Source organism: Callospermophilus lateralis, chromosome 8 (genome assembly GCF_048772815.1).
Source record: "Callospermophilus lateralis isolate mCalLat2 chromosome 8, mCalLat2.hap1, whole genome shotgun sequence".
In the NCBI taxonomy this organism is placed as follows: domain Eukaryota; kingdom Metazoa; phylum Chordata; class Mammalia; order Rodentia; family Sciuridae; genus Callospermophilus; species Callospermophilus lateralis.
In genome coordinates, this window is record NC_135312.1 from 101,945,141 (window position 1) to 101,969,553 (window position 24,413).

A 24,413-nucleotide genomic window follows, 5' to 3' on the forward strand; every position below is an offset into this window, starting at 1 on the left:
CTTCCTCACTTTTTTTTCTAGCATAACAATAGTGCCAGCTAATCATTTATGAGTATTTGCTAAGCACTAGTCATTGTGCTAAATGTGTTATATGTATCATCACATACTCACTACATAACAATCTTACTCAGTAGGAACTATTTTATGTCCATTATGAATGAAGAAAATGAGGCACAGAAAAGTTAAAGGTCAGATGGTGGATGATGGGGTTTGAACTCAGTTAATCCCTGTGCACATGATCCCCATCCCTTCCAAACCAGTCTGCCTTTCACACAAATAATATGACTTTGGAATTTGATCAAGAGACAACCAATTTCAGGTCTTCTTAGTGAGGAAACACTTTATTATCTTGGTACCCAAATCTGTGATTAGTTTTGATAAGAAAATTTCAACTTAAGGTAAATAAACACTGGAATCAGAACTTTGAATAACATGCAAATAGTTAAGCTGTAGTTGACAGAAAATTCGTACAGCCTTCTATGTGGAGTTGATCCAGTTCTATAGATTTAATTGTTACAACAGCAGACAGACAAAATCAGGGAACTCCATTTATATAATATTTTTATAAACATTTAGTATTCCTCTTATTGTTTCCACATATGGACTGTATAATCCTTATGACATCTTTCTGTTTGAAGTAACCTTAGTTACTTTCTCAGGTAACATGGTTTGTTTGTACCCAACCCAAACATATGTCCTTAAGAACACTTTGTACATTTGTTTTAAAATTCAAGCATTGGTTAAAAAATATACTAATACATTCCTGCTATTTGCTGACCTTGTAAATATGAACAAGGATAACCAATGTTAAGTCACTGTGAAACACCTCTAATAAATATAACCAGTATTGCTGTTATTGAATAACTGACACTGGGAGTCTTTTTTTCTGTAGTGATATGTCTGAACATAAATACTAAATACTAGTGTTTTTTGTAATATATTTATATACACACATATATACATATGTATGTATACTGTATACATATGTATATATAATATGTGTATATTCAGAAATCATTTTTTTAAATTCTGTCATTTGCAAAATAGGTCGATTATTTAGAGAAGTCTATAAATTTTCCTTTATTCAAAATGCCTATAATCTTAAATCATGCTATTTTAATTGTAATAGGTTGTATATTTGCAATAAAATAACAAGAAGGGAGTCTGTAACAGATGTTCTGTCAGTACATGTGATTTCATCTGAGACAATCTAGCATTCATCATGCTTAATCTTTGTCCACTGAAATGTACTTATTTATAATAATGTGAGCTCTATTATTCAAAAGGCTTCTGATTCTCAGGAAGGAAATTTTTTGACCAAGGCATTTTTTTGTGTGTAGTGTTTAATTTACCTCATGAATTTTTTTAACCCTGATTATAAGTAATTTTATTTAGTTGTCTATTATGATAATGTTATAAAAGTGGCTTTTTTTTTTACAAATATGATTTTTTTTGTCATTTAATGATTCTTTGCAAATGACAAATATTTTACCTAAATAAGTAAAATGTGGTCTTTCCTTAAACTGAAATCATTGTAAAACCACATTTATAAATAATGGTGTTAAGTTTTTTGCTTTGAAATATACTATCCAGATGGCAGTTAAATTTAATCTGTTTAAATAGTTACAGAATACTGTAGAACAGCACATTTTCTGTAATACTTTTAGAAGGAAAATACAATATAGGTCTACTATATACAATGGAAACTAATTTCACTCTAACCATTGTAGGCCTATTATATTAGAGTGGGTTTTGGATTATTATGAGGCCTTTAAAAATATGGGGCAAAAATAGAAGAAAATACATAGCAGAATTATATATACATGCTTTAAACAAAAGCAAAGGTTTATAAAAATATGTGTAAGCAAGGGAGAGTGGGAAAAAGAAAAAGAATAAGGGGAAGATCAAAGGAAACTGAAAGTGAACAAAGAACAATACAGATATAGAGAAAAATGGGCAGTTAGAAGGAAGCAGGAGGAAGAAGAGAAAAAAGAGGAGGAGGAGGGAGATATGAAGGAGGGGTCAGATGGGGTAAGAGGATAAAGGGGAAAAAAAAGTAAAAGGAGAGACAAGATCATGTAAATAGATCAAAGCTTGTCTTCACATTTGTAAAAGGACTTCCATAGATTGACTTTCAAAGAGCAGGTGGAGTCAAGGTGGGTGTAACAGAAAGGTAATTTCCTGCACTGGAGCTTGCCTCTGTAGCAAAGTAGTGCACATGAGGTTGCTATAGTTTGGATTGAGGTGTCCCCTAAAAGCTCATATGTGAGACAATGTGAGAAAAAAGTTCAGAGGAGAAATCATTGTGTTGTAAGTCTTAACCTAAACAATGAATTAATCCCCTGACAAGGATTAACTGAATGGTAACTGAAGTGGTAGGGTATGGCTGGAGGAGGTGGAAATTGAGGCCATGACTTTGGGGTATATATTTGTATCTGGCAAGTGCAGACCTCTCTCTCAGCTCTCTGATCATTATGTGAGCTGCTTCCCTCTGCCATACTCTTCCGCCATGATGTTCTGCCTCTCCAGGAGCCCTGAGCAATGGAGCCAGCCAGCCTTCTATGGACTAGGACCTCTGAAACCATGAGCCCTTAAATAAACTTTCCTCCCCTATAGTTGTTCTGGTTGGGTCCTTTTAGTCATAGTGGTGAAAAAGATGACTAAAATAAGGGATAAACAGAGTCTCTATGGATGGAATCCTAGAGAGGCAAGTAAGTCTTGGCCCATTTCTTAGGTCCCACAAAGGCCATTTATCTGGACCTAGAACTCTCCTGGTTGCTTGGTGAATGATAACATTTGAGAGGTTCCTGGGGATTGCTAGAAGTTGTCTAGAACCCTAAGCGTGGTGAATGTGGAGGTCAAAGTAAGATATAAAGTGGGCAAAAAAGAACATAATTGTCCTTTCTCTCTTTCTTTCCCCTTTTCCACTGTGGAAAACAAAATAGAATATCTTCTGTAATATGGTTCTGTTCATTCTGAAATGTTGTCATTGTAACCTGGCCTATGTGATATTATGAAATATTGTGGGAAGAAAAAAATCAAGACTGTGCTGCTTTTGATATCTGCTCTGTGATTTTAGGAGCCTCCTCTTCCAAATCTCACTACACCTTTATTTTCTTACTTATTTATACATTTGCTCATGGGTATTCTCATCTTTTTTCCAAAACTGGTATTGAATGAAATTTTACTGTAGGTGAAAATTTGTTTTCTCTTGTTTTTTAAGAGCTTTGTGTTTGGAGAAGAGAAAGAAGTATATATTGTTGCAGGCTATTTTCTGATCAATATTTATACACAAACTTTATATTCAAGGCACATGGAATTCAATGTAGCTTTATTTTAAAGTCACTAATCTAAACATCTTTAAAAATTCATATTCCAATTTTCTTTACTTTAAAAGATCAGAACACACAGAAAATGTTTAAATACATTTTCTACCTTCCTACATTTGTTCAGTAGCAATGCCAGTGTAGAAATTTTGTAATTTCCAAGCTGTAACTTGAGCTCTATTTATTAAAAATATATGCATTTCACCTGTTTTTGCCTTTTGTTTTAATGTGCAGAGCTGAACAAACATACTGATAATCATATACTAGGAAAATCATCTTAGGATTTCATTAAAAGAACACTTAGATGATAAATTCTCATCTTAGACAAATTTCCAAGTTTCAAGAAATAAGAGGGTTTGATAACATCTGACCTCAAAGAAAGTTTTGAAATAAGGCATTAATTTTTGTCCTTTTTCTTTCTAGTTTGTGATTCTTGAATTAAGTTACTCAGAGAAAAGCAATTTTACAAGGTGCAAAGAAAAATGTATATCTTAAAACTTTTTCAGGACAAACTTATATAAGTTTTCAAAATGGCAGCTGGGGTGGATAGACAATTATGATTTCCTATTAAGATTTCCTCTGCTAGATTTTTTTTAATCATCTAGGGTTACTAAATTTGTGCCAATGTCTTACATTACCTGTGATTTTTCACTCTTTTACACTATTTCACACTGTGGTCACAATCTATCACTCAACACTCATCCATTTTGCTATAGGTTATATATATCTTCCTTACTCTCTTTCATCTTTCTTTGTCTTTCTGTTTTCCCCACACTCTTTCTCTTCTCTTTTTTTATTTGTGTTCTCCTCTTTCTTCTCCTACCTATTTTTTCCTTCTTCCTCTTGCCTCTGCCATATATATTCCTTGGAACCACCAGAGTAGGAAAAGCAATAGAAAAAAAGTTTTTTTGTTTTTTTTTCCTGAAGTTTGTGATGTTTTTGATTTTACAAGCAGAGAGAAAAATGATGTTTTAGCTTTTACACTGAAGAAAGATCAATAACTCTGAACTTCGAGAGACACACATTTCAAAAAAAGATTGTCAAAACCAAATTCTGTGTAATTATTTATGTGGAAAGTGGTCATCATCTCTGATTCAAGAGCCATTTGGCCCTATTAAACACAGTTTTATTGCAGGATAATTCGCTAAGAAAATTCATCTATTGATCTGAAGAAGAAGTATCTTGTCAGCAGGACTACATCTGCATATTAAGAATACACCTACATTATGTAGTTGTTGTTTGTTAGAACTCAGAATATTTTTTAAAAATTTGATGTTATCTTGACAGACTTGAAAATCTTTATTCAATTGAAGATAACAACATCAATCAAATATAGACATCATATTTACATCTTCAGATTTTGAAAATTAGAAATAGTTTTGGGCTTAGTGATTGCAAATTGAAATGTGTGTCTTCATTAGAGTGAGTAAAATGAATATTACTAGATTTTTTTGTTTTAGAAATTCTAAACATTTACTTATAAAGGTTTAAAATTTTATTCATGAATTTATGATATTCCACATTTTCAGCATTTACTCATCTCTATGATTTTCCTTGATATGAAGTGCCAAGAACTTTCTTTACAGAAAACTTTATTGACATGACCTCATGGAATTCTAAGTTGTTCTGTAGATATTTTAGTCTACCAGACTTTAGACTATGGAATCCATTTTTAGATATCAGTATTGATTCAGTAATATCTACAAAGTATTTCTTAAATTTAAAAGGATAGGATGTTTTGTGATGCTCAAGAATGCCTTTAAGGTATACAGACAGGTGTGCTGTTGCTGATGAGGATGATTATTTTTCCCCTTAAACAGATGTTCTACTTAGAGCCTACCATATGTGGGGAGAAAAGCCACACATATATAGAAATGTAGTGATGACATTTACTGTTCATCTTCATTGCATGGAGTAGAGTTCTCAGTTTGCTATTAATACAGAGCTCTGAGATAGGGGGAAAACTCACTGATGATCTATCAGTATGCTGACCATTTAAAGGAATTAGAGTTTATGAAATAGATTAATGATTCAAAGGATTTAATGACAAGATTCAGAAAGGGCAATGAAAGGCACATTACAAAGACATGCAATCTCTGGAGAGCCTTTGAATTTTGTCTACAGAATAATTTCCACACTATTTAGCTGCCTCCTCAGCAGGAATAAAGAGTTATAAACATGTTCATTAAATAGCAAATCTACAATGGAGAGATAGAGAATTGGGACAGTTGGGAATTGGAGGATGTGGAAGGCATCTTTTTAGAATATTCTTTGTTAAAAGCATGATTGCTGTGTGACAAACCATGAAAATCAGTGCATGTGAATATATCTAAGAAATCAAGATAAGGACAGCACATTTTCTTGACATATATAAATAGCAGCTAAATGCCTTTATGTAAATTTAATTTTTTTGTTATAAAAAATTACATACCTATTCACCTTGACTCTTTTTTGGAAATGGCTACAATACTTTTCCTACATATGTTTGCTGGCAAATTATTCTCACTATGCACAGATTTCATATAAATAAGAAAATGTACAAGTGATTCTTTGTATACAAATTATGTACAATTAAATGTTTTGATCATGATGATGGTGATTGCAGAGGTAAATGAGGGAAAATAAGTGACAAAAAAGGAAACTAAAAGCTATCTGTAATTGTATCTTGATATAAGTCGAAATCTACACAAGTAACTAAAATCAGCAAAATTGAGATTCCCCCTCCCTCAGTTGTATAATGGGGTATTTTCATTGATAAGTTGGATTGACAGAAGTACTGATTTGAATTTTAAAAAATGAAATCCAAATATGTATTTGAATTGAAATAAGACATTGAAAAAACACCTTCACTGCATGTATAATTAAACCATAAAATATTTTCAGTGTTATCTTTAGTGAGCTTGATATAAAAATGTGTTTGAACCTAACTAATAGGAAACCATCTTAACTAGGTTGTACTATAGACTGATATTTTAAAACTATGAAAATGAGGTTTTACAAGCACCATTATAAATATCGGCATGTTCATTACTTGGTACTGTGGAATCTGTATCCATATTCATGCTTCCTCGAAAATTCATATGTTGAAGCCTTTACTGCCAATGTGATGAAATTTAGAGGTGAGGTCTTAGGAAGTAAGTAGGTTAGATGAGACCATGAATATGGGGGCCCAGTAATGCATGGGTTCCCTTATAAGAAGAATAAGGTACCAGAGTTCTTCATACCCCACCCCCCTCCATGTGAAGGCACCATGAAAAGGCCAGGAAGCAACCCCCTCACCACACCCAAATCTTACTCTGGGATCAAGCCTCCCATGCTGGGAGAAATGGCTGTTGTTTACCTCCTAGTCAATGGCTGTTTGTTGGCAGCCAAGCTGACTAAAATACTTGTTGTCTGGAAAGGGGTTTCATTCAAGTTTGGGCTTTGACAACTCAGGAAACAATTCATGAATAAAAGAAATAAAAACTCCAAAATATGTACTTTTCCCAGAATTTTGGATTGTTTAATTAGGATGTCAGAGCAGAGAAATAAGTCTATTCTATTGTTGTTTTCTCTAAACACACGCAGTAGAGCTCATTGAGAATTCTCACTGAGCTGTGGAAAAAGCACTCAAGGGAAGGTGCTTAATAACACTCCTCAGCTTATTGATGAGAGGCTGTGTCTGCAGCCATGGGCAGCAAATGTGTCTGCCTTCTGAGAGGAGAACAACCCAACCACACTGTAAACACTAGAGAGGGCAGGTTTGTATTCTGCTTTAATGTGTCTCACATATACCCTGAAATAATAAAAACTATATAAATAATTTTTATTAATGATGAACATTTTTCTACATTTAAAATTGCCTTTGATGAAGATAAAGAATGTGACTCCGCACTATTCAATGTAAAAAGGGTGGCATTAATAGACCATAGTAGATTTGTAAAAAGGTACCAAGTTGTGTACCCATTTTCTTCAAATTCAGTTGACAAGTGCATAATAAAAACGTTACATCTTTTGTATATATATACATATATATGCATATATATGATATTTATATTATTCAACTTAATGCATATATGACATAAACAAATAACAAAATGCAAATGACTGTTATATATAAAAGTATAATACAAGTAAACATAAATATGCTTCAGACATTATATAAAATCATATTTTATATAAAATGATTTTTATGTTTATCATAAACACTGACATATTTATATAGTTTTTAAATGATTATTAAAGATATATCTATGTTTATGTATATTATATAGGATTTATCTATGCAAATGACAATAAATAATGATTTATACATGTAAATTTATAATTATAAATGATATATTCTATATAAATTATATATTTATTGATAACATTTGTGACTATACCTTAACTTACATATTTATATATCAGTTACTTATATTTACATGTCATATTTAAATAATTTTATATAATGTTTTATATATTTACATATAAATTTAGCTGAGTACAAATCATAGATTCATTTGAGTTCAGAAATTTATTTTGAGATAGATTAAAAATAACCAAAAAAATCTTAAGTAGAATAAGTAGGCAAATAACAAAAGATTATGATTTATTGAATCCTTTTTTAATGCCTAAGTAATATTAGCCCATTCTTCCAAAATAAGAGTTTGACTGTGAAATAGTACAAGAAAAAAAATTAGGCACACTTGTATTTGAATATGAAGTCTCAACTTGTGGATAGAATCAAAAAATATAGAAGTTTGGTTAAGAAAAAAGAGATGGATGATTTTAGAGATAAATTTCCCATTGTGTTGTAGAGAATCCCATGGTATTGATTGCAGTAAGCAATATTATGACTCTGAATAATGTATTTCAATTTCAGCATTTGTTTACACTGACTTAACTCGATATTTATATTTATATCATATGGTATGTATGATTTATAATTTGTTAATAATTGATGAATGGATAAGAGATTGTCATCAATAGTTATGGTCTTGGTATACTTTGGGAACTCTCTAGGCAGGAAGGTCTGGTGAAAAAGAAAGCCTCTGAAATTGAATCTACAAAGCAAAGTTGAAGCTAGAGGGCTGTCTCCATAAAAGAAATTCAGAAAAATCTCAGTACTGTATTGCTTCTCCATGAATAAATTTGACCTTGACAATTAGAAATACATTATTCAATTGTCTTACATGATATTGGTTAGGTATTTAAATATACCAAACAAGTTCACAGCAACTTCAAAGCTGCTATAATGCCTCCTGGCTATTGGGAGACATTTGATATCTAATTATCTATCCTAAAAAAACTTATAAAAATAAAGAATAATGTTAATAATTAAAATCTCAAACATCAAAGCACCATTTAATGCTAACTGTTAATTATCTAATTATAAAATCAATAAATTGGGCATGGCAATGACGAATATCATCAAATGATTTACTTCCTTCTATTCCGGCACTGTTAAAGGTAAGCAGTATTTTGAAAGCACGAAAATATATATTGAAAAGTGTATTTAGAAATTAAAATTATGTATTTAACCCATGAATGAGTACCTGAAAAATGAAATGAAAAACCTTAAATAATAAATTTTTATGCAGCAACTGAAGAAGTTATAGTAATTTTTCAAATGTTTTTGAAAATGACATACTTACACATAACAGGGTAGAAATATTCACCCAGTCTTCAGTTTTCAGCTACTAATTCACACTTTCCCCTTGGAGCCTGAGTGGGATACAAAGCCCTAGCTATTCTGTCTCAACATGGGACATTCTCAAGGATAATAGTCTACTTGCAGGATTATTCAAGATTTGTTAGACTGCAGTTTGTAAACTTCTGCATCATTATTGTAAAATTCATAGGTATTTCAGTGTGTTCATTCTCTGTTTATTACTTGATAGTGCTCTGTTGCATGGATAAATGAAAGTTTGCTTCATTATCTGTTGTTAAAAGCATGTGGGCAAATCCCAGTTTTGGGCTCTAACAAAATTACTATGAACATTTGTGTACAAGTCTTTGTATTGAGGTATTCATTCCAGTTTAAGCAAATTTTTTTTTTAATTTAAGTTTCTGTTATATGGAGATAATTTTTTTTATCTTAAAGACTGCAAATATTTAAAAATTGTGAGTTTTGGATGTATGGGGCATAAAGAATCTTTTTATATATATTTTTTATGACCGCAGATTGTGGAGACATATTTTTAGGGTAATTTGGTAGTATCTATCAAAATAATAAATTGCTAGTCCTTTGTTCCTGAAATTCTACATCATTTAATGTAATATTGGAAAAAAATATTTGCTTTTATGTGCCTCTGTTCCTCAGGGCCATAAAGAGGATAATAACATGCAATATGTATTTCACATTGATGTATAATTCATAGAGTTATAGTGAACATAAAATAAATTAATTCATGAAAAATGCTGGCCATGACAATTGTTTTTTATTATTATTTTTACTACTACTTAAGAAAATATATTCTTCTGAAATCCTTTGCTAATTATAAAAGGCAAAATTTTTTAAGCATTTTACTAGAACAATTTCTTATAGTAAAAATTTTAGACAACCTAAATGTTCATTGATAAGGGTTTATTAAATAAATTTTGGGACAAATGGGGGAGGCAATGGGGAAGACATGAACTCAGTTAAGATATTGCTTCAGTGGGTGGGCTATGGGCTTGGTCCATTTCTTAATCTCTTTATGCTTGATATTTTATGCCATTAAAATAATGATAGTACCATCTTATATGAATTATTGTGAGAAATCAACTAGACATGAAATGTAAATTGTTTAGAAAATAACCAAGGCATAGTGAACATGCCATAATCCATAGCATTTTACAGTATTACCCTTTATAAGAATAGAGGCAGATCTGTATGTATTGTAATAGGATACTTATTATAAAATGATTTTATTTTTTTTCACTACAGATGTTATATGATGGAGGTAGATATATAATCCACTTATGTATCCTTAGAAATAGGTGGAAATATCCCATATGTATCAATTATTATTTTATCCATTAATTATAGGAAGGAAACAATAGTTAAACTTATTTCATTTCATGCTTCTAACTATTCCAAATTGAGGATGAATGAACATTTAAATATATTAAATAGTTCACTTCAATAGTAAACAATAAAAAAAAATTTAAAAAGCAAGTTTTGTCTTTTAGTAATTTATTTGAGTTTATTAAATCAGGAAATGTTTATTATATATTTATATACACAGAATGTAACAAAAATTAAGGGTACCATGACTGCAAATATTGTATGATTATCATTGTACAATACATTGAAATGACTTAAAATCAAGGAAAAAAGTAGGAATAGTTAGTTGGGCTAACAGATGCTCTTCTCTGTGCCGCTAAGTTTCTTCAGGAGCAAGAACACCTCCACAAGCAGGTATACTGAGATCATTTTGTAAAATAAACAAACATATAGCTTTACTAAGTTTAGAAAGAAAGTTGGTTTTTGTTTAGTGTAGAAAATCCCAGATAGATGAGATGTTCATACAAAGATAATAAAATCACTTACTGTTTCTCAGTGAAGTTGATAGTATCTTTCATACTAGCTTATGTACGATATAACAAGTAACCACTAAATGTGGTAACTGGGGGAAACTTGGCTGGAATTGTTCCTTTAACAAGTCGCAACCACACTTCCTGCCCATAATTTAATTCTAATAAGGCATCTCCAGTCAAAACTCTGTCACAGTGTATTTCACTGTTAATATTTTCAGCCTCAAACGCAAGCTTGTCTACTCCATCAACCACTAAAAATCCAGAGATATGAGCACTAAATGACTCAATGGTATATTTGAAAACATACACCCCAAGATATGGAATTCTGAATCTTCCAGTTCTTGGGTTATATGAAGCTCCATAATTGACATCCAGATTATTAAACAGGATAGGGCCAGGTGTAGTCATTCCATATGTATGAGATGCAAAGAAGGCCACCATTGGTGCATATCTATAAGATCCTTTGGAAAAATCTATTATAGAAAAAAAATGGCAAGAGTTAATTTTCATGTTTGTATCTTGTTTTGTTTTTTTCTCATATCATTATCATTTTGTCTTAGCTACAAAAAGCCTTACAGAAGCAACTTTAACAATGGTTATGTTCCTGAATGTCTGCCTCTTCTCTTGACTGAATTACCCTAAATCATTTCGTTTTATAGAGCCTCAGTTTCTCCATTTAGATCAGGATAGAGGAAAATAACATTTGTTATCTTTCTCATACAAATGCCTCAAAGTTTAATTTGCATATTTCTTTGATCTCCCCAGAGATAAAGGAATTCAAAGCACTCTATGATTATTATGGTATGCCAGAATGTTTTAAAGTCCCTTGCAAGAATTGAAGCTGACATCAAGTAGAAACAATTTTTCCAGCACCTTGTCAAACTGTTTCTAGAGGCTAAAACAGAAACTAAATGAAGTCATATTCACTATAGGGAAGGAGACAAAAGAAATTTTCTGTGTAATTAATGCCAAATGTACATACAAAGGCTCAGTTAAAAAAAAAACAGGCTAAAAAATTTATTCTTCGGTATGCAGCATATTTAAATAAAGCCCTATTTGAAATGGTTTTTTTTTTGCTTCTATTAAAGATAATATAATTTAAATGCCGCACATATTTTCTTGTATAAAACCAGAAATGTACTATTAAAGTAAATGTAAAGCAACTAATGCTTATCAAATGACATGATGAAAAAAGGCATCTTGTTTTATTCCATACATTTAAGCATGTTCCAATAATCCCCATGTCATCAGAATGGCAGCTAGCTCAACCCTCATGGAAAACATACTGCCAAGCACATGTTAAAACTTCATTTAAATGACCATATCTGACATGACTCAAAGGTGTTTCTTTAACAACTTGTTCCAGGAGAGTTTATACCTGTCAGATATGTACGTCTGCATTTTCTCTTAATATGCACAAGAGAGAAAAACTGATGGGGGTAGGACTTTCGATACAATGCCTCTAGAATACCAACACAAAAATGTCAAAAAGTTCCTGCAAATATAAATTTTCCTGACATAAAGACATTCTACTTGTAAATCAGGTACGTTATTCAATAAGTTTCCGACAGAAAAGTAATTAATCCTCACGTGAATCCAGAATAGATCAACTTAATATTCTTTTGCAAATATTTTCAGAATATGTTTCCATATCTGACATTGAGCAAATCTAAGGATGCAGACTCTTTTACCTGGAGTTAAAGCATTTTCTTGCATCAGCTTGATAGTGCAGTTGTCACCAGTGAAAGGGTGCCGGCAGGCACAGGTATAGCTCATTCTCCCACTTATACACGTGCCCCCATTCTGGCATGGGAATCTGCTACAGCCTGAATACTCCTCTGTGACTGAAAAAGAATCATGATAAAAGAGAATAAAGTGACTCTATTTTCCTATTCATCTCAAATCATAGTTTGAAAAAGAATAGGCAAAACGCTGAATTTGCAATTTAAAAACCAGGTTCCTAGGCACAGATCTCCTGCCAATGTAGTAATGGGACTCCATGCAAATCACTTAGCTCTGACCTTTTTCTTCCTTTTTGTGAAGTAGGAATAATTCTTTTATCTACTGAATTTACTTGTGTGAAAATGTTAAGATTTTGATCAACTGTGATAGAGAGTATTATTACCTAGACAGATCATTTATAATTGGAACTGGTATGGGATAAAGGTAATGGTGCAAATCACTGAAGAACAAAAAATATCTGCTCAATACATAATATTAAGATTATTGGATAATGATAAAAATGCAAATTCTACAAGTACAAAAAACTATATTTTTATTTAAAAAAAACCTTTGATTATATTACAATCAAATAAAGGAGAGCATCTTTATAAGTTTTTTTAAATTCTAGAAAACTCTTTCAAAACAAAAAAACCCAGATGCTATAAGAAAAAATTTCCACATTTGATTACGAAAGAATTAAAACTAATTTTAAATGAAAGTTGTCAAAAGTTCAATGATAAGGGGAAAATTAAGAGACAATATTTTAATAGACATAATCTAATGACTAATATCTAATAACATATGACAAGCTCTGATAAATCTAATTGAAATAGAACACAGTTCCCTGAAAAATAAAGTGAAAAATGAGCAAATGGTATGAGCAGATAAGTCACTGCACAAAAACTGCAAAATTTTACCAAAAGTTTTAAAACACATTCAATTTGCTACTAATCAAGTAATAATAAAATTTACCATGATAATATTATTTCATATTTCAAAAGAGAAAATATGAAACTTCTTATACAATGTTGGTTTTGAACTTAAATGATTTGACCTTTTAATAGAACAATTTGATCATATTGACTTTGAGCCAGAAATTTCTTCTGGCAGAAAGAGATCTACTTGTCTATGTATATAAAGATAATTTTAAAAAGGTGTTCTCTATGGCATTATTTTCATTAGTGAAAAATTTAAAGACAACTAAATAAGCAGTAATTCAGAACTGATTAAATGAATTGTGACATATGCCCGCTAAGAAATATTACATAGCAGTTAAAGAATGAGGTAGATCCCCCAACACATTTGGTTTACCAACATCAGCAAATTACCATTTGTATTTTGCACATAGACTAATTCCCTTTATTTATAAAGCTTCAAATTATAAATATGGTTAGAGCATAATACATGATATATAATTAAGTAAATGCTGGGAAAATGCTGGAAGAATCATTACCCTTCTTGCCATATTTACACTACACCACCACCTTGTGGCAACAATGTAAATAAGTTTACAATTCACTCATTTCCAATTATGTGTTTCTTGATGTTTTTTTAAATTGGGGATTATTTTCTTTATTTGATTTTTTTTCATGAAGTGAGATATATAAACATTTTTAATACATTTTGTTTCCTATCTGCTTATATTAAATTCTTATAAAATGTATTCAAACTATATTCTTATATTATTAAGATTTTTTTGCAAAGAAAATATAATATGTAACTAGAAACTAATTTGAATTATATTGATATATTCTCTGCAATGGTCTATAAACTACTTCCCTCATCAAGAAAAGTGTAGCTGACCCTGATGATGCACACCTTTTAATTCCAGTAACTCAGGAGGCTGAGGCAGGAAGATCCCAAGTTTGAGGCCAGCCTCAGCAATTTAGTGAGACCCTAAGCAACTTAGGGACATTTTGTCTCAAAATAAAAGATAAGAAAATGGGGTTTTGGCTATTCAGCCACAGTATAAAGCACCTGGGTTCAATCCCCAGTACACCATGCCCCAAAAGCATAAATCACATCAGTGATTCTCCATTACCTGTAGAAATGTGAGTTCTTCACAGCACAAAGCACTGCTCCATTTGTTGTTACATTCTCTGAATCTAGTACCATTACTGATTCAAAGGAGAGTGCTCAGTTATGTGTTTCACGGGGAAGGGATCAACTGTGCAGTAGGATTGGGGAAACACTGTAGTTATGCAATTTGATCAACTCTATAATTCTCATTTTCCCAGATGAGAAAAAGTTACTGTCCTCTGTAAACACAGCCTATTCATGAATGACCAAATCCGTTCTAGGGAGAATTCAAAAAACTAGAAACAATGCATTGCTCTGCATAGCTTTGCTACTCTGATTCTTCAGGTCAAAAGTTTTTGACTTCTATTTAATGTCCAGAATGAGTATTCTATTTTTCTCCTCTTTATGTTGCATTACCTCCTGGAATGGTGTCTTGCCTTTCTTTTGTTCTTTTAGCAATTCAGAGACTGTTATTTTATCTTTTTTTCCCTCTGACCTGTTTTTAGTGTCATTTATCTGGATGAGGGTCCACTTTAGTATGAGGGCCTGCATTTTCTCCTATTGATATAGTATCCCAAACTTCTCGAGAGCACAATTTGCCTTCTCCCACATCTCTCTTGGTACCTACTGATCATCTGTAGGGAATGCCTCATTCGCCTGGCTGCACCTGCTTCTACTGCTGTTTTAAGTTACTTTCTTTGCCTTTCTTGCTATTTTATGTTATTGCTGTTCTGTAAATCCCAGCCAAAATAATCCACATTTTAGTTAAGCAATGCCCTTGGCGTTTTGTACTCGACTTATTATGCCAACAAAATCTAAGCAGTGCAGGCTTTGGCAATAATTGCTAAGTACCTTACTAAAATGACTTTATATCTCCTGTCAATGCAAACTATGTATTAGGTGTTCATTATTTTTGCATCGGTATCATACTTTGTCATAACAAGTCTATGTTCTGATGTTATTGAAAGGCTCCAAAGTCCCATATTTATGTCATTCATTTAAACATACATTTACAGTTATTACAGATAACAATTAAATTTTTTTATACTTGAGTTGTCATTTCTGTGCACAGACATGACTCATTGTTTTATTCGGTAAAGAAATGTTTTAGACACTCCTCCCAGCATTTTATCATCTCCGATTTTATGTTGCATTGTGTTAATCCAAATCATTAATAAAAGTGTTTCATGAATCACTGTCAAGTACAGCACCTTATAAAAGACAAGTAAACTTCATTGGCAGTGATTTGCCAGTTGAAGTTGTCTGCAATATGTTACACAAATGGGATAGACATCACTACCCAAAGTACATGTATGAAGACACGAATTGGAGTCAATATACTTTATATACAACCAGAGATATAAAAAATTGTGCTGTATATGTGTAATAAGAGTTGTAATGCATTCCACTTGCTAATCATTTTTTTAAAAAATTCAATAAAATAAAAAATAAAATTAAAAGAAAGAAAAAAAGCGAGCCAAAGACTTGAACAGACCTGTATTTGAACAGAGGGAAAAAATTAGTTATAGATTGTCTAGATTTTGTGCATCTTCTGATTCACATTTTCCATTTTATTGTTAAAATACTTAAAAGTGGTCAGATACCTTTATTAATATCTCCTGTACAGATTAATACTTAATAAGTATTTGTTCCTGAGATGATAACAAAAATTACAATCCAATAAAGCATCATTTCTGACATCTTTCCTCATTCCTGCTGCTAGAGTTTTATTTTAATTCTCTCAATTATTGCATGATGCTCTGGATAAGTTTTCTCATTGAACTGATTATTATATGATACTCATAATAAGTATCATAGTTACTGTTAGTTTGATAGTGTTTTTGCTCATATGTTCTTCATCCAATTGATTGTGAGCTTTTTTGAGGTCAGGGTTTACCTCTGTTTCTTAAATAGGACCTTAATATTCATTTTAGTTGTACTTTTATCTTAATCCTACTCTCAAATTCATAAATGTTCATGTGAAATTTGAACAGATTGGAGAGCTCTTTACATTCTCAAAGCACCCTGCCGTGGCTAACATTTGTCATATTTTTATTGTGAGTACCTGCTGTCACTACTGATTATCACAAAACTTTCATATAGAAAGTTTAAAGACTTTTTAAAGAAGAATAAAGAAGTTAACAAAAGATAGAGTAGATGACCACACTTTTACCCGACTCTATCCCTTCTTTACAGTTTCTCAAAATCACAGAATTTGCTGCTGTATCATTGACATGTTTTTGTAGAGACATGGAATTATCTCAAGAAAGCTCAGGCACGACTTTCCTCCTCCCTGGGGTTTCAGTAACTTCTTAAACCCTATTCAGTCCATTTAATTTCTTTGATGGAGAAAAGTACAATTAGTTGAACAGTTCTACCAACTCAGCATTCTACTATCTTGTGCAAGTAGCATGACAAATCTTTCACTATTCATTTCCCTGCTTTGAGTATGACTAGAATTCCTCTCCCATTGTCTTGGAATATTTCATCAATCACTATTTGTTCTGGCCTTTGCTTTCTGGACCTTAATATGTACTCTAGTTGTATTTTCCCCTTAATCCTACTTTCAGATTCATAAATGTTCATGTTAAATTTGAACAGATTGGAGAGCTCTTTACATTCTCAAAGCACTCTGCCATGGCTAACATTTGTCAGTTTCTTATTGTAAGTACCTGCTTAATGTCTGAGCTCCATGAGAAGAGGGACTGTGTTGAATTGACACTGTATGCACTCAGCCTTTCTCAGCGCTTGTTCAGAACTTACTCAACAGGGAGTTCATGAACAAATGAAAGAACACTCTGTGCTGCTCTTCTACTTAATCCTCATTTATTTTATATATAACTTAATATTTATAATCTTTGTAATATACATATATGTTAGATAATATATTGTTATTTATTATTTAACTTTGCTTAACATTTTACTTTTTTTCTTACTTATAGTTTAGCTTGAAGATCTTACTTTTTAATTTTTCATTTGAACAATAACGTACGTAGCAAAGGGCACATAACTCTGAAATGAGTTACCAAACAGATTAGTGAGAAGACCTTCCTTTTGCCTCTGAAGGAAAGCATTATACAAACCACTACATCACTCTGCTCCTAGGTAATACAACCTCATAGCATTACCACTTTTCTTTATGTTTCATACTGATTCCAATCAATGATTTCTAAAATACTTCAACTCTAATATTTGTGAATACATTCTTACATTTGATAGAAACAATCAAAACTGTTTCTATCAATAAGATTTATTCTTCTATTACTCTAGAAATAGTTCATATTCTCCTTTCCAGCAACTCCTAGAAATGAAAATATTTATGTCCATATTAAATATTCAAATTTATTGATCTAAATACTCATATTTTCTTCATTGATGTATAAATGAATGGAAATGTTATTTCCAATCATATTTATTGCTTTTACTTCAAATACCCAGCTTTTATTTTTGTTCTTTTTATTTGACATCTGTTGTTCTTGACATTGTTTCCTGGGATTTTTTTTCTCAACCATTCAAATGTCACTTTAAAGCACATTTAATCCTATCATCAATTTTTACCAAATATATTAACCCTGTCCCAGAAGATTTAACCTTTATCATTAAACAATCATCATGTGATCTTAAGCCATGAACTAGAAAATTAAATGTTTTATTTGACATTATCAACTGTTTTCTCCTTTTTCTTCAGAGTCACAAACCCACAATCAAAAGCATTAAAAACGCTCTCAGGTAAAATCCTGAATACATTTTTTAACATCATTAGTCATTAATAAAATGCAAAATAAAGTCACAAGGAAATATAGCCGCACCCTTGTTAAAAATGGTAAAGTAAAAGATATTGACAATTTCAAGTGCTGGCAAGAATATACAGCAAGTTGAATTCTCTCATATGTTATTGATAGAAATACTAAGTGGCTTGTCATTCCTTATAAAGTTAAGTCTGGGTTTATCTTATAACCAAGCTTTGTTACCCCTATTTTTTAACTCAAGAGAAATCAAAACTTATGTTCATACAAAAAACTTGTATGTGAATGTTTATTGCATCTTTATTCATAAATACCCTCAACTAGAATCATCCAAAATATCCTTCAACAGGACAGCAGATAAACTGTAGTACAATGTTACAATGGAATACATGCAGCACTAAGGGTAATCTCAAACCTACCACACTAAATGGAAGAGGTTAGACTCACAAGTCTACAGACACTGTGTTGTTTCATTTATTAGATATTCTTGTAATGGGAAAAATGTGTGGTAAGAAAACAGTTACCAGTGCCTGGGAGTGATGTGGAATCTGCCTACAAAGGTGTATGGGACTATATACACAATGAAATACTATTCAGCATTAAAAGAGAATAAAATCATATCATTTGCAGGTAAACACATGGAGTTGGATAATATAATGCTAACTGAAGTTAGTCAATCCCCCCCCCCAAAAAAAAACAATTGCAGAATTTTTTCTTTGATATACGGATGCTAATTCATAATGGGGTTTGGGAGGATTAGAAAAACCCTAGATAGAACAAAGGGGAGGGAGGGGAAGAGAGGGGAAATTCAAATCAAAACTACTCTAAGATTTTTATCTTGCTCTAGTCAGAATGGCAGCTATTAAAAATACAAACAACAATAAGTGTTGGCAGGGGTGTGGGAAAAAAAGATACATTCATATATTGCTGATGGGACTACAAATTAGTGCAGTCAATATGGAAAGCAGTATGGAGATTCCTTGGAAAACTTGGAATGGAACCACCATTTGATCCAGCTATCCCACTCCTCAGTCTATACCCAAGGGACTTAAAATCAGCATATTACAGTGACATAGCTGCATCAATGTTTATAGCAACACAATTCACAATAGCTAAATTGTGGAACCAGCCTCGATGACCTTAATTAGATAAATGAATAAAGAAAGTGTGGTATATATACATAATGGAATATTACTCAGCATTAAAAGAGAATAAAATCACAGCATTTGCAGGTAAATGGATGGAGATGGAGAATATCATGCTTGTTGAAGTAAGGCAATCCCCAAAACAAAGGCCAAATGTTTTCTCTAGTATATGAATGCTGATCCTTAATGGGGGCGGGAGGAGAATGGGAGGAATGAGAAACTTTAGATAGGGCAAAGGGGAGAAAAAAAGCTCTGTAGAGGAACCTTTCACTCTCAACTTCTTCTTTTCTTTCTTTCTTTTGTTGTTGTTGTTGTTGTTGTTGTGTGTGTGTGTGTGTGTGTGTGTGTGTGTGTTGGGAGGGTATTGGGCTGAACCCAGAGGTGCATTGAGTTACATACACAGCCCTTTTTATTTTTTATTTCCAGACAGGGTCTTGCAAAATTTCTGAGGCTAGCCTTGAATTTGCTATCCTTTTGCCTTAGCCTCCAGCATCACTCTGATTACAGGTATGCACTATGGAGCTCAGAACTATCAACATTTTCTAGAACAAAATTACAAGGCTTTCTGAGCCAGATCCTTGCTATTTCATCTTATTATCATTTCCTTACAGAGAAATACATACAGCACTATGTATTCCTTACAGAGTTCACTATTTTTTCCAACAAATGAAGCCAATCTTACCGTCTAATTTAATAATGCTACCTACTTCCAACATACCCAAACACATCCCATAATACTCTGATTTCTCTTACTTTTCTCTGCATTTCTTTCATGCATAGCATCTGTCAACTTTTAGCATACTATTTGTCCACTTATTTATTGTGGATTTGTTTCCTCTCTCTATCCTTGATAGAAAGTGAACTCTAGGAGATCAAAATTTTTAAAAAATATATATTGTGGTACATTCAAGGCATGAAAAATAGTACCTGATTCCATTTGGCACTTAAATTATTGTTGAACTGAAATGGACAATTATGATTGCTATAATTTTTAAATATAAATAATTCTAAAGATAAATTATTTCAATCCCAAGCCAAAAATAACTTAAATATGAGGCTTTTTTCTTAATGGCACAAATCTGTGATTTTATTTTTCTTATTTATTTATTTATTTGTGCATATAAATAAATGTTTTAACACAATACTATGCACTAATGTGACACACTTTAAAAAATTACTGTACCTCTATTGCATCTTCAATCTAGTAAGGTGTTTTACAAAACTTTTCTTGAATTAAATCTGCAGTTTGATATTTTTCAAGCAAATTTCTTGGGTTATAATAAATGTTCAATAATTTGTTAGCTGACAACAAATTCAATGAGTTTAATTTATGTTTAAAAGGTAGTTTTAACATTTGAAGGGTAGTTTTGAAGTATTATCATTATTCAGAAAATTATTTGGGATATTGAATATTTTTTATAACTTCTAATTCACTGTGAAAAATCTGGAAATCAAAATTGGATGTTAATATTCATATAAGATTTGCTTATTCTCTTATCTCTGTTCCTCCCCAATATTCTCTCTTTCCAGCTACCCTTTAAAGGTTATTGTTGCCCTAACTCTGATCCTGTTTCCAGTTCTAAGGTCAAATAGTTTTCCCTTGGTTTATCTCACCATGCCCAGAGTTTTCCAACACGGTCTTTGTGCTGAAGTCTCTTAAAATTAAGTCTACAAACAAATTATAGTTTTATCACTTGCTTAAAATTATAAAATATTTCTAGCAGGATTGTTAATTAACTATGGTATGATAATCAATACAACATGAAATAATACCATTGTGCACGATTTAAAATAAATAATGCAGTTAATGACCAATAGAAAAACATCTATTCATTATATTCAATTTACAGATCACTTAATAATCAAATTTCGTTTCAAATCTTTGATGTACTTTTAAATTTAATTTAGAAAAATGACTCCTGTGACTCTTGCTTAGTTAGGAAAAATCCAAACATAAGCAGCAACTACGTAAACAGAAGCTGACATTCTGCTACATTTTTGTTAAGCTAAATATTAGAAATTTTGGATCAGAAAATGTCCATCCCATGCATGGAAATCTGACTGTTCACCTGAGATATGCTGGTCATTGTATTGTAGGACAAGGTGCAGGAAAGGGTTGTTAATTGTGTCAGACTTCTCTCTTCACCTGTGATCATCTTTCTATATGAAGGGAAATCTACATAGAAAGCTGGGAAGGTATTTTTCTTGTCCCAGGGAGCCATGGACAACAAGTAGTTTATTTAATATTCTCTTCAACACTGATGATTTATTGACACAATTTTTAAAATTGCTTATATTCACAACAATGATTTTTTAAAGTTGTATACTACTAAATATTTTATAGAAAACAATCTTTCGTAAGAGTACTGGGATCATTATGAATAGGATAAATTTAAAAAAAAAAACTCTTGATGTCTATTAGAATATTGTTTAGCAACAAGACAAATATCAAGGATAGCTAAACTGTTACATATCAGGGAGATGGTTAATAAAAAGTGAATGAATGAGCCACAAGCCTGAGTGCCCATGCTCCACAGTGAACTGAGAAATGATGCCGAGGCAGGATTTAGCTGTCCTTGGAAGGGCAAGCAGCCAGACTCTCTCTGCAGAGACCAGTCTGCCAATTGCTGTACAAACAAATCTTCACAAATGAAATAAAAAACCTCTTGATGTCTATTGGAATATTGTTTAGAAACAAGACAAATATTTAGCAATTGAATCAGAACAGCTTATCAGCACTGGCCTACTAGGAATCAGAATTAGCATAACTGAATGTAAGCATGGTTTGAAAAGGAAGTGCTGAGGATGAGTACCCTGAACTTTGTTGCCATTCTCCTACATCTGGTAAAGAAAGATCCTGATTTAGTCAGCTCTTCTGTTGCTTTACCAAAAGTCCTGACGAGAACAATGTAGAAGAGGAAAAGTTGGAAAATATTGGAGCTTAGTTTCAAAAGTTTAGTCGGTGACCAGCCGATTCCACAGTTCTGGGCCCCAAGTGAGGCAAAACACATGATGGAAGGGCATGATGAAGGAAAGCATCTCACTTACCAGGAACAAAATATATACTCCAAAGGCACACCTTTAGTGACCTAACTCCTCCAGCCACACCTTACCTGCCCACAGTTAATCTCTATCAGTGGATTGATCCACTGATTACGTTATACCTCTCAAAATCTAATCATTTCATCTCCAAAAAGTCTTGTATTGTCTTGTAACTGAGCTTTTGGAGGACACCTCCTACATAAACCACTGGCCATATAACATAAAAAAGCAAACTGAAAATAGTACCTTTACTTCCTCAGCGTCAACACACAAAAAGTTATCAGGATTTGAATTTCCAAGAAAGGAAATTCCCTGAGAATATCAATTGTAGTCATTATGGAATATTCAGATACGGTGAGACTCTGTAATGCACATGATGCATGGGACAGAAGCAGAAGGAAGGGGAAGGCATGTGAACAACAACAACAACAACAAAAACAAAAACAAACTAATGTAGTGGATGAGAACACAGCCCCAAGTCCAAGAGACCAGGAGCCACATACAAGGTAAACGACCCTCAGCAGGATGCTTAGGCTAATCTCTCTGCAGGTTAGTCTAGTCATCTTCAAAATAAGGATGATAATAATACTAACTTATAGGTATTGTTAAAAGAAGGATATAGTATAATTTATACAGTGCTAATACTAACTCATAGATATTGGTAAAGGAAGGATATGGTATATAGTTTAATTTATGCAGTGCCTTGGATGCAGTAAATATTAATGAACAGTATCCAATATCATATTGTTTAGACACCTGATCTCTAAACAAAATATTAAAAAGGACTGCAGATAAGGTACAGCGGTTAAGTGACCCTGGGTTCAATCCCTAGTACTAAAGAGAAAGAGATAGAAAGAGAACTTAGTCTGCATCTATTGGCTTTATCACCTTGCAGAAACCTTACTTATTCAGATTCCCAAATAATGCCACTAATTTTATGGACCCTGGGAGCACGGCCAATTTAATGGGCATGAAAACCTATACGATTGCTTAAAGGGGCCAGACACATCATGCCACCTGTCCCACATAAGGTGAATTTCCAACTTGCACATAGAATGAAGCCAATACATCTTTGTTACCCTGGAATCGTTATTGATATTTTTACAGAGATAGAATAAAGAAATTTTATTAACTGTCAGTTTGGCCAGAGAATTTTATAAACATTCTGCTCTCAATAAGTAAAGAAACAGGAAACAACTTAATCAAAACATTACTGGAAAAATATGAATCAAAACTGAATTATTCCCTATTAGCCCATTAAACTCAATATTGAGTAAACCACTTTATATTTCAATTGATTTTTTGTTAAGTCTTAAAATGCATCCTTTATTCTACTAATGTTTATAAGTTCTTACATTCTATAAAATTTTTACGTCAGGTTATTTAAAATTTATATTTACTGTATAGATCCAGATAGTTTTTGGTTTAAGAAAAAAACCACTTGCTTGATGTATGATCAAACATGCCACAGAATTTCACTGAAGCTCATATTGCAAATCCCACATGAAGACCAAGATAATATGGTACTTTGGAAAAGAACAAATCATTATCATTTCTAAAATTGTTACTACAAGGACATCTTATATTGGGATACTAAATTTCTTTGAGGACACATAACTCTGAACAGTTTATTCTGTACACCCATAGGGGTAAGATTAATCCTCCTAGCCAGACTAATTTGGGGTACTCGTAAATAAATATACTAGTTAAACATTCACAAGAATTCATCCCAATAGTATTCTGTGATTTTTTAACATTTTCAAAACATTTGGAGATTAAATATGAAAATTCACTTTATGTTAAGATAATGAGCAAGCACTATTTGTAATTAAAAAGCAATAAAATACAAAATTCACCCAAATGGGCGTATAATTTAGCAGCTTACTTATATGAGAAAAACACAGCCATTTCTTTTAGTAAGAATAAGCAGC

At 32.1% G+C, this 24,413-nt stretch overlaps 1 protein-coding gene across 2 annotated transcripts in view; it reads right to left on the bottom strand.

Annotated features, from left to right (window-relative positions):
• Positions 1–10,522: 10,522 nt before the first annotated feature.
• Mmrn1 (multimerin 1) overlaps positions 10,523–24,413 on the bottom strand; it is a 52,861-nt gene continuing 38,970 nt past the window's right edge. Inside the window, exons 7-8 of one of the 2 annotated variants that reach the window (XM_076864794.2) lie at positions 12,500–12,646; positions 10,523–11,281 (exon numbers count right to left, since the gene is read on the bottom strand). In XM_076864794.2, the coding sequence (XP_076720909.2) occupies positions 10,860–11,281; positions 12,500–12,646 (569 nt within the window). In that variant the 3' untranslated portion in view covers positions 10,523–10,859. Of the gene's footprint in view, positions 11,282–12,499; positions 12,653–24,413 lie in introns of both variants that reach the window. The other variant, XM_076864793.2, reaches the window with a different exon arrangement.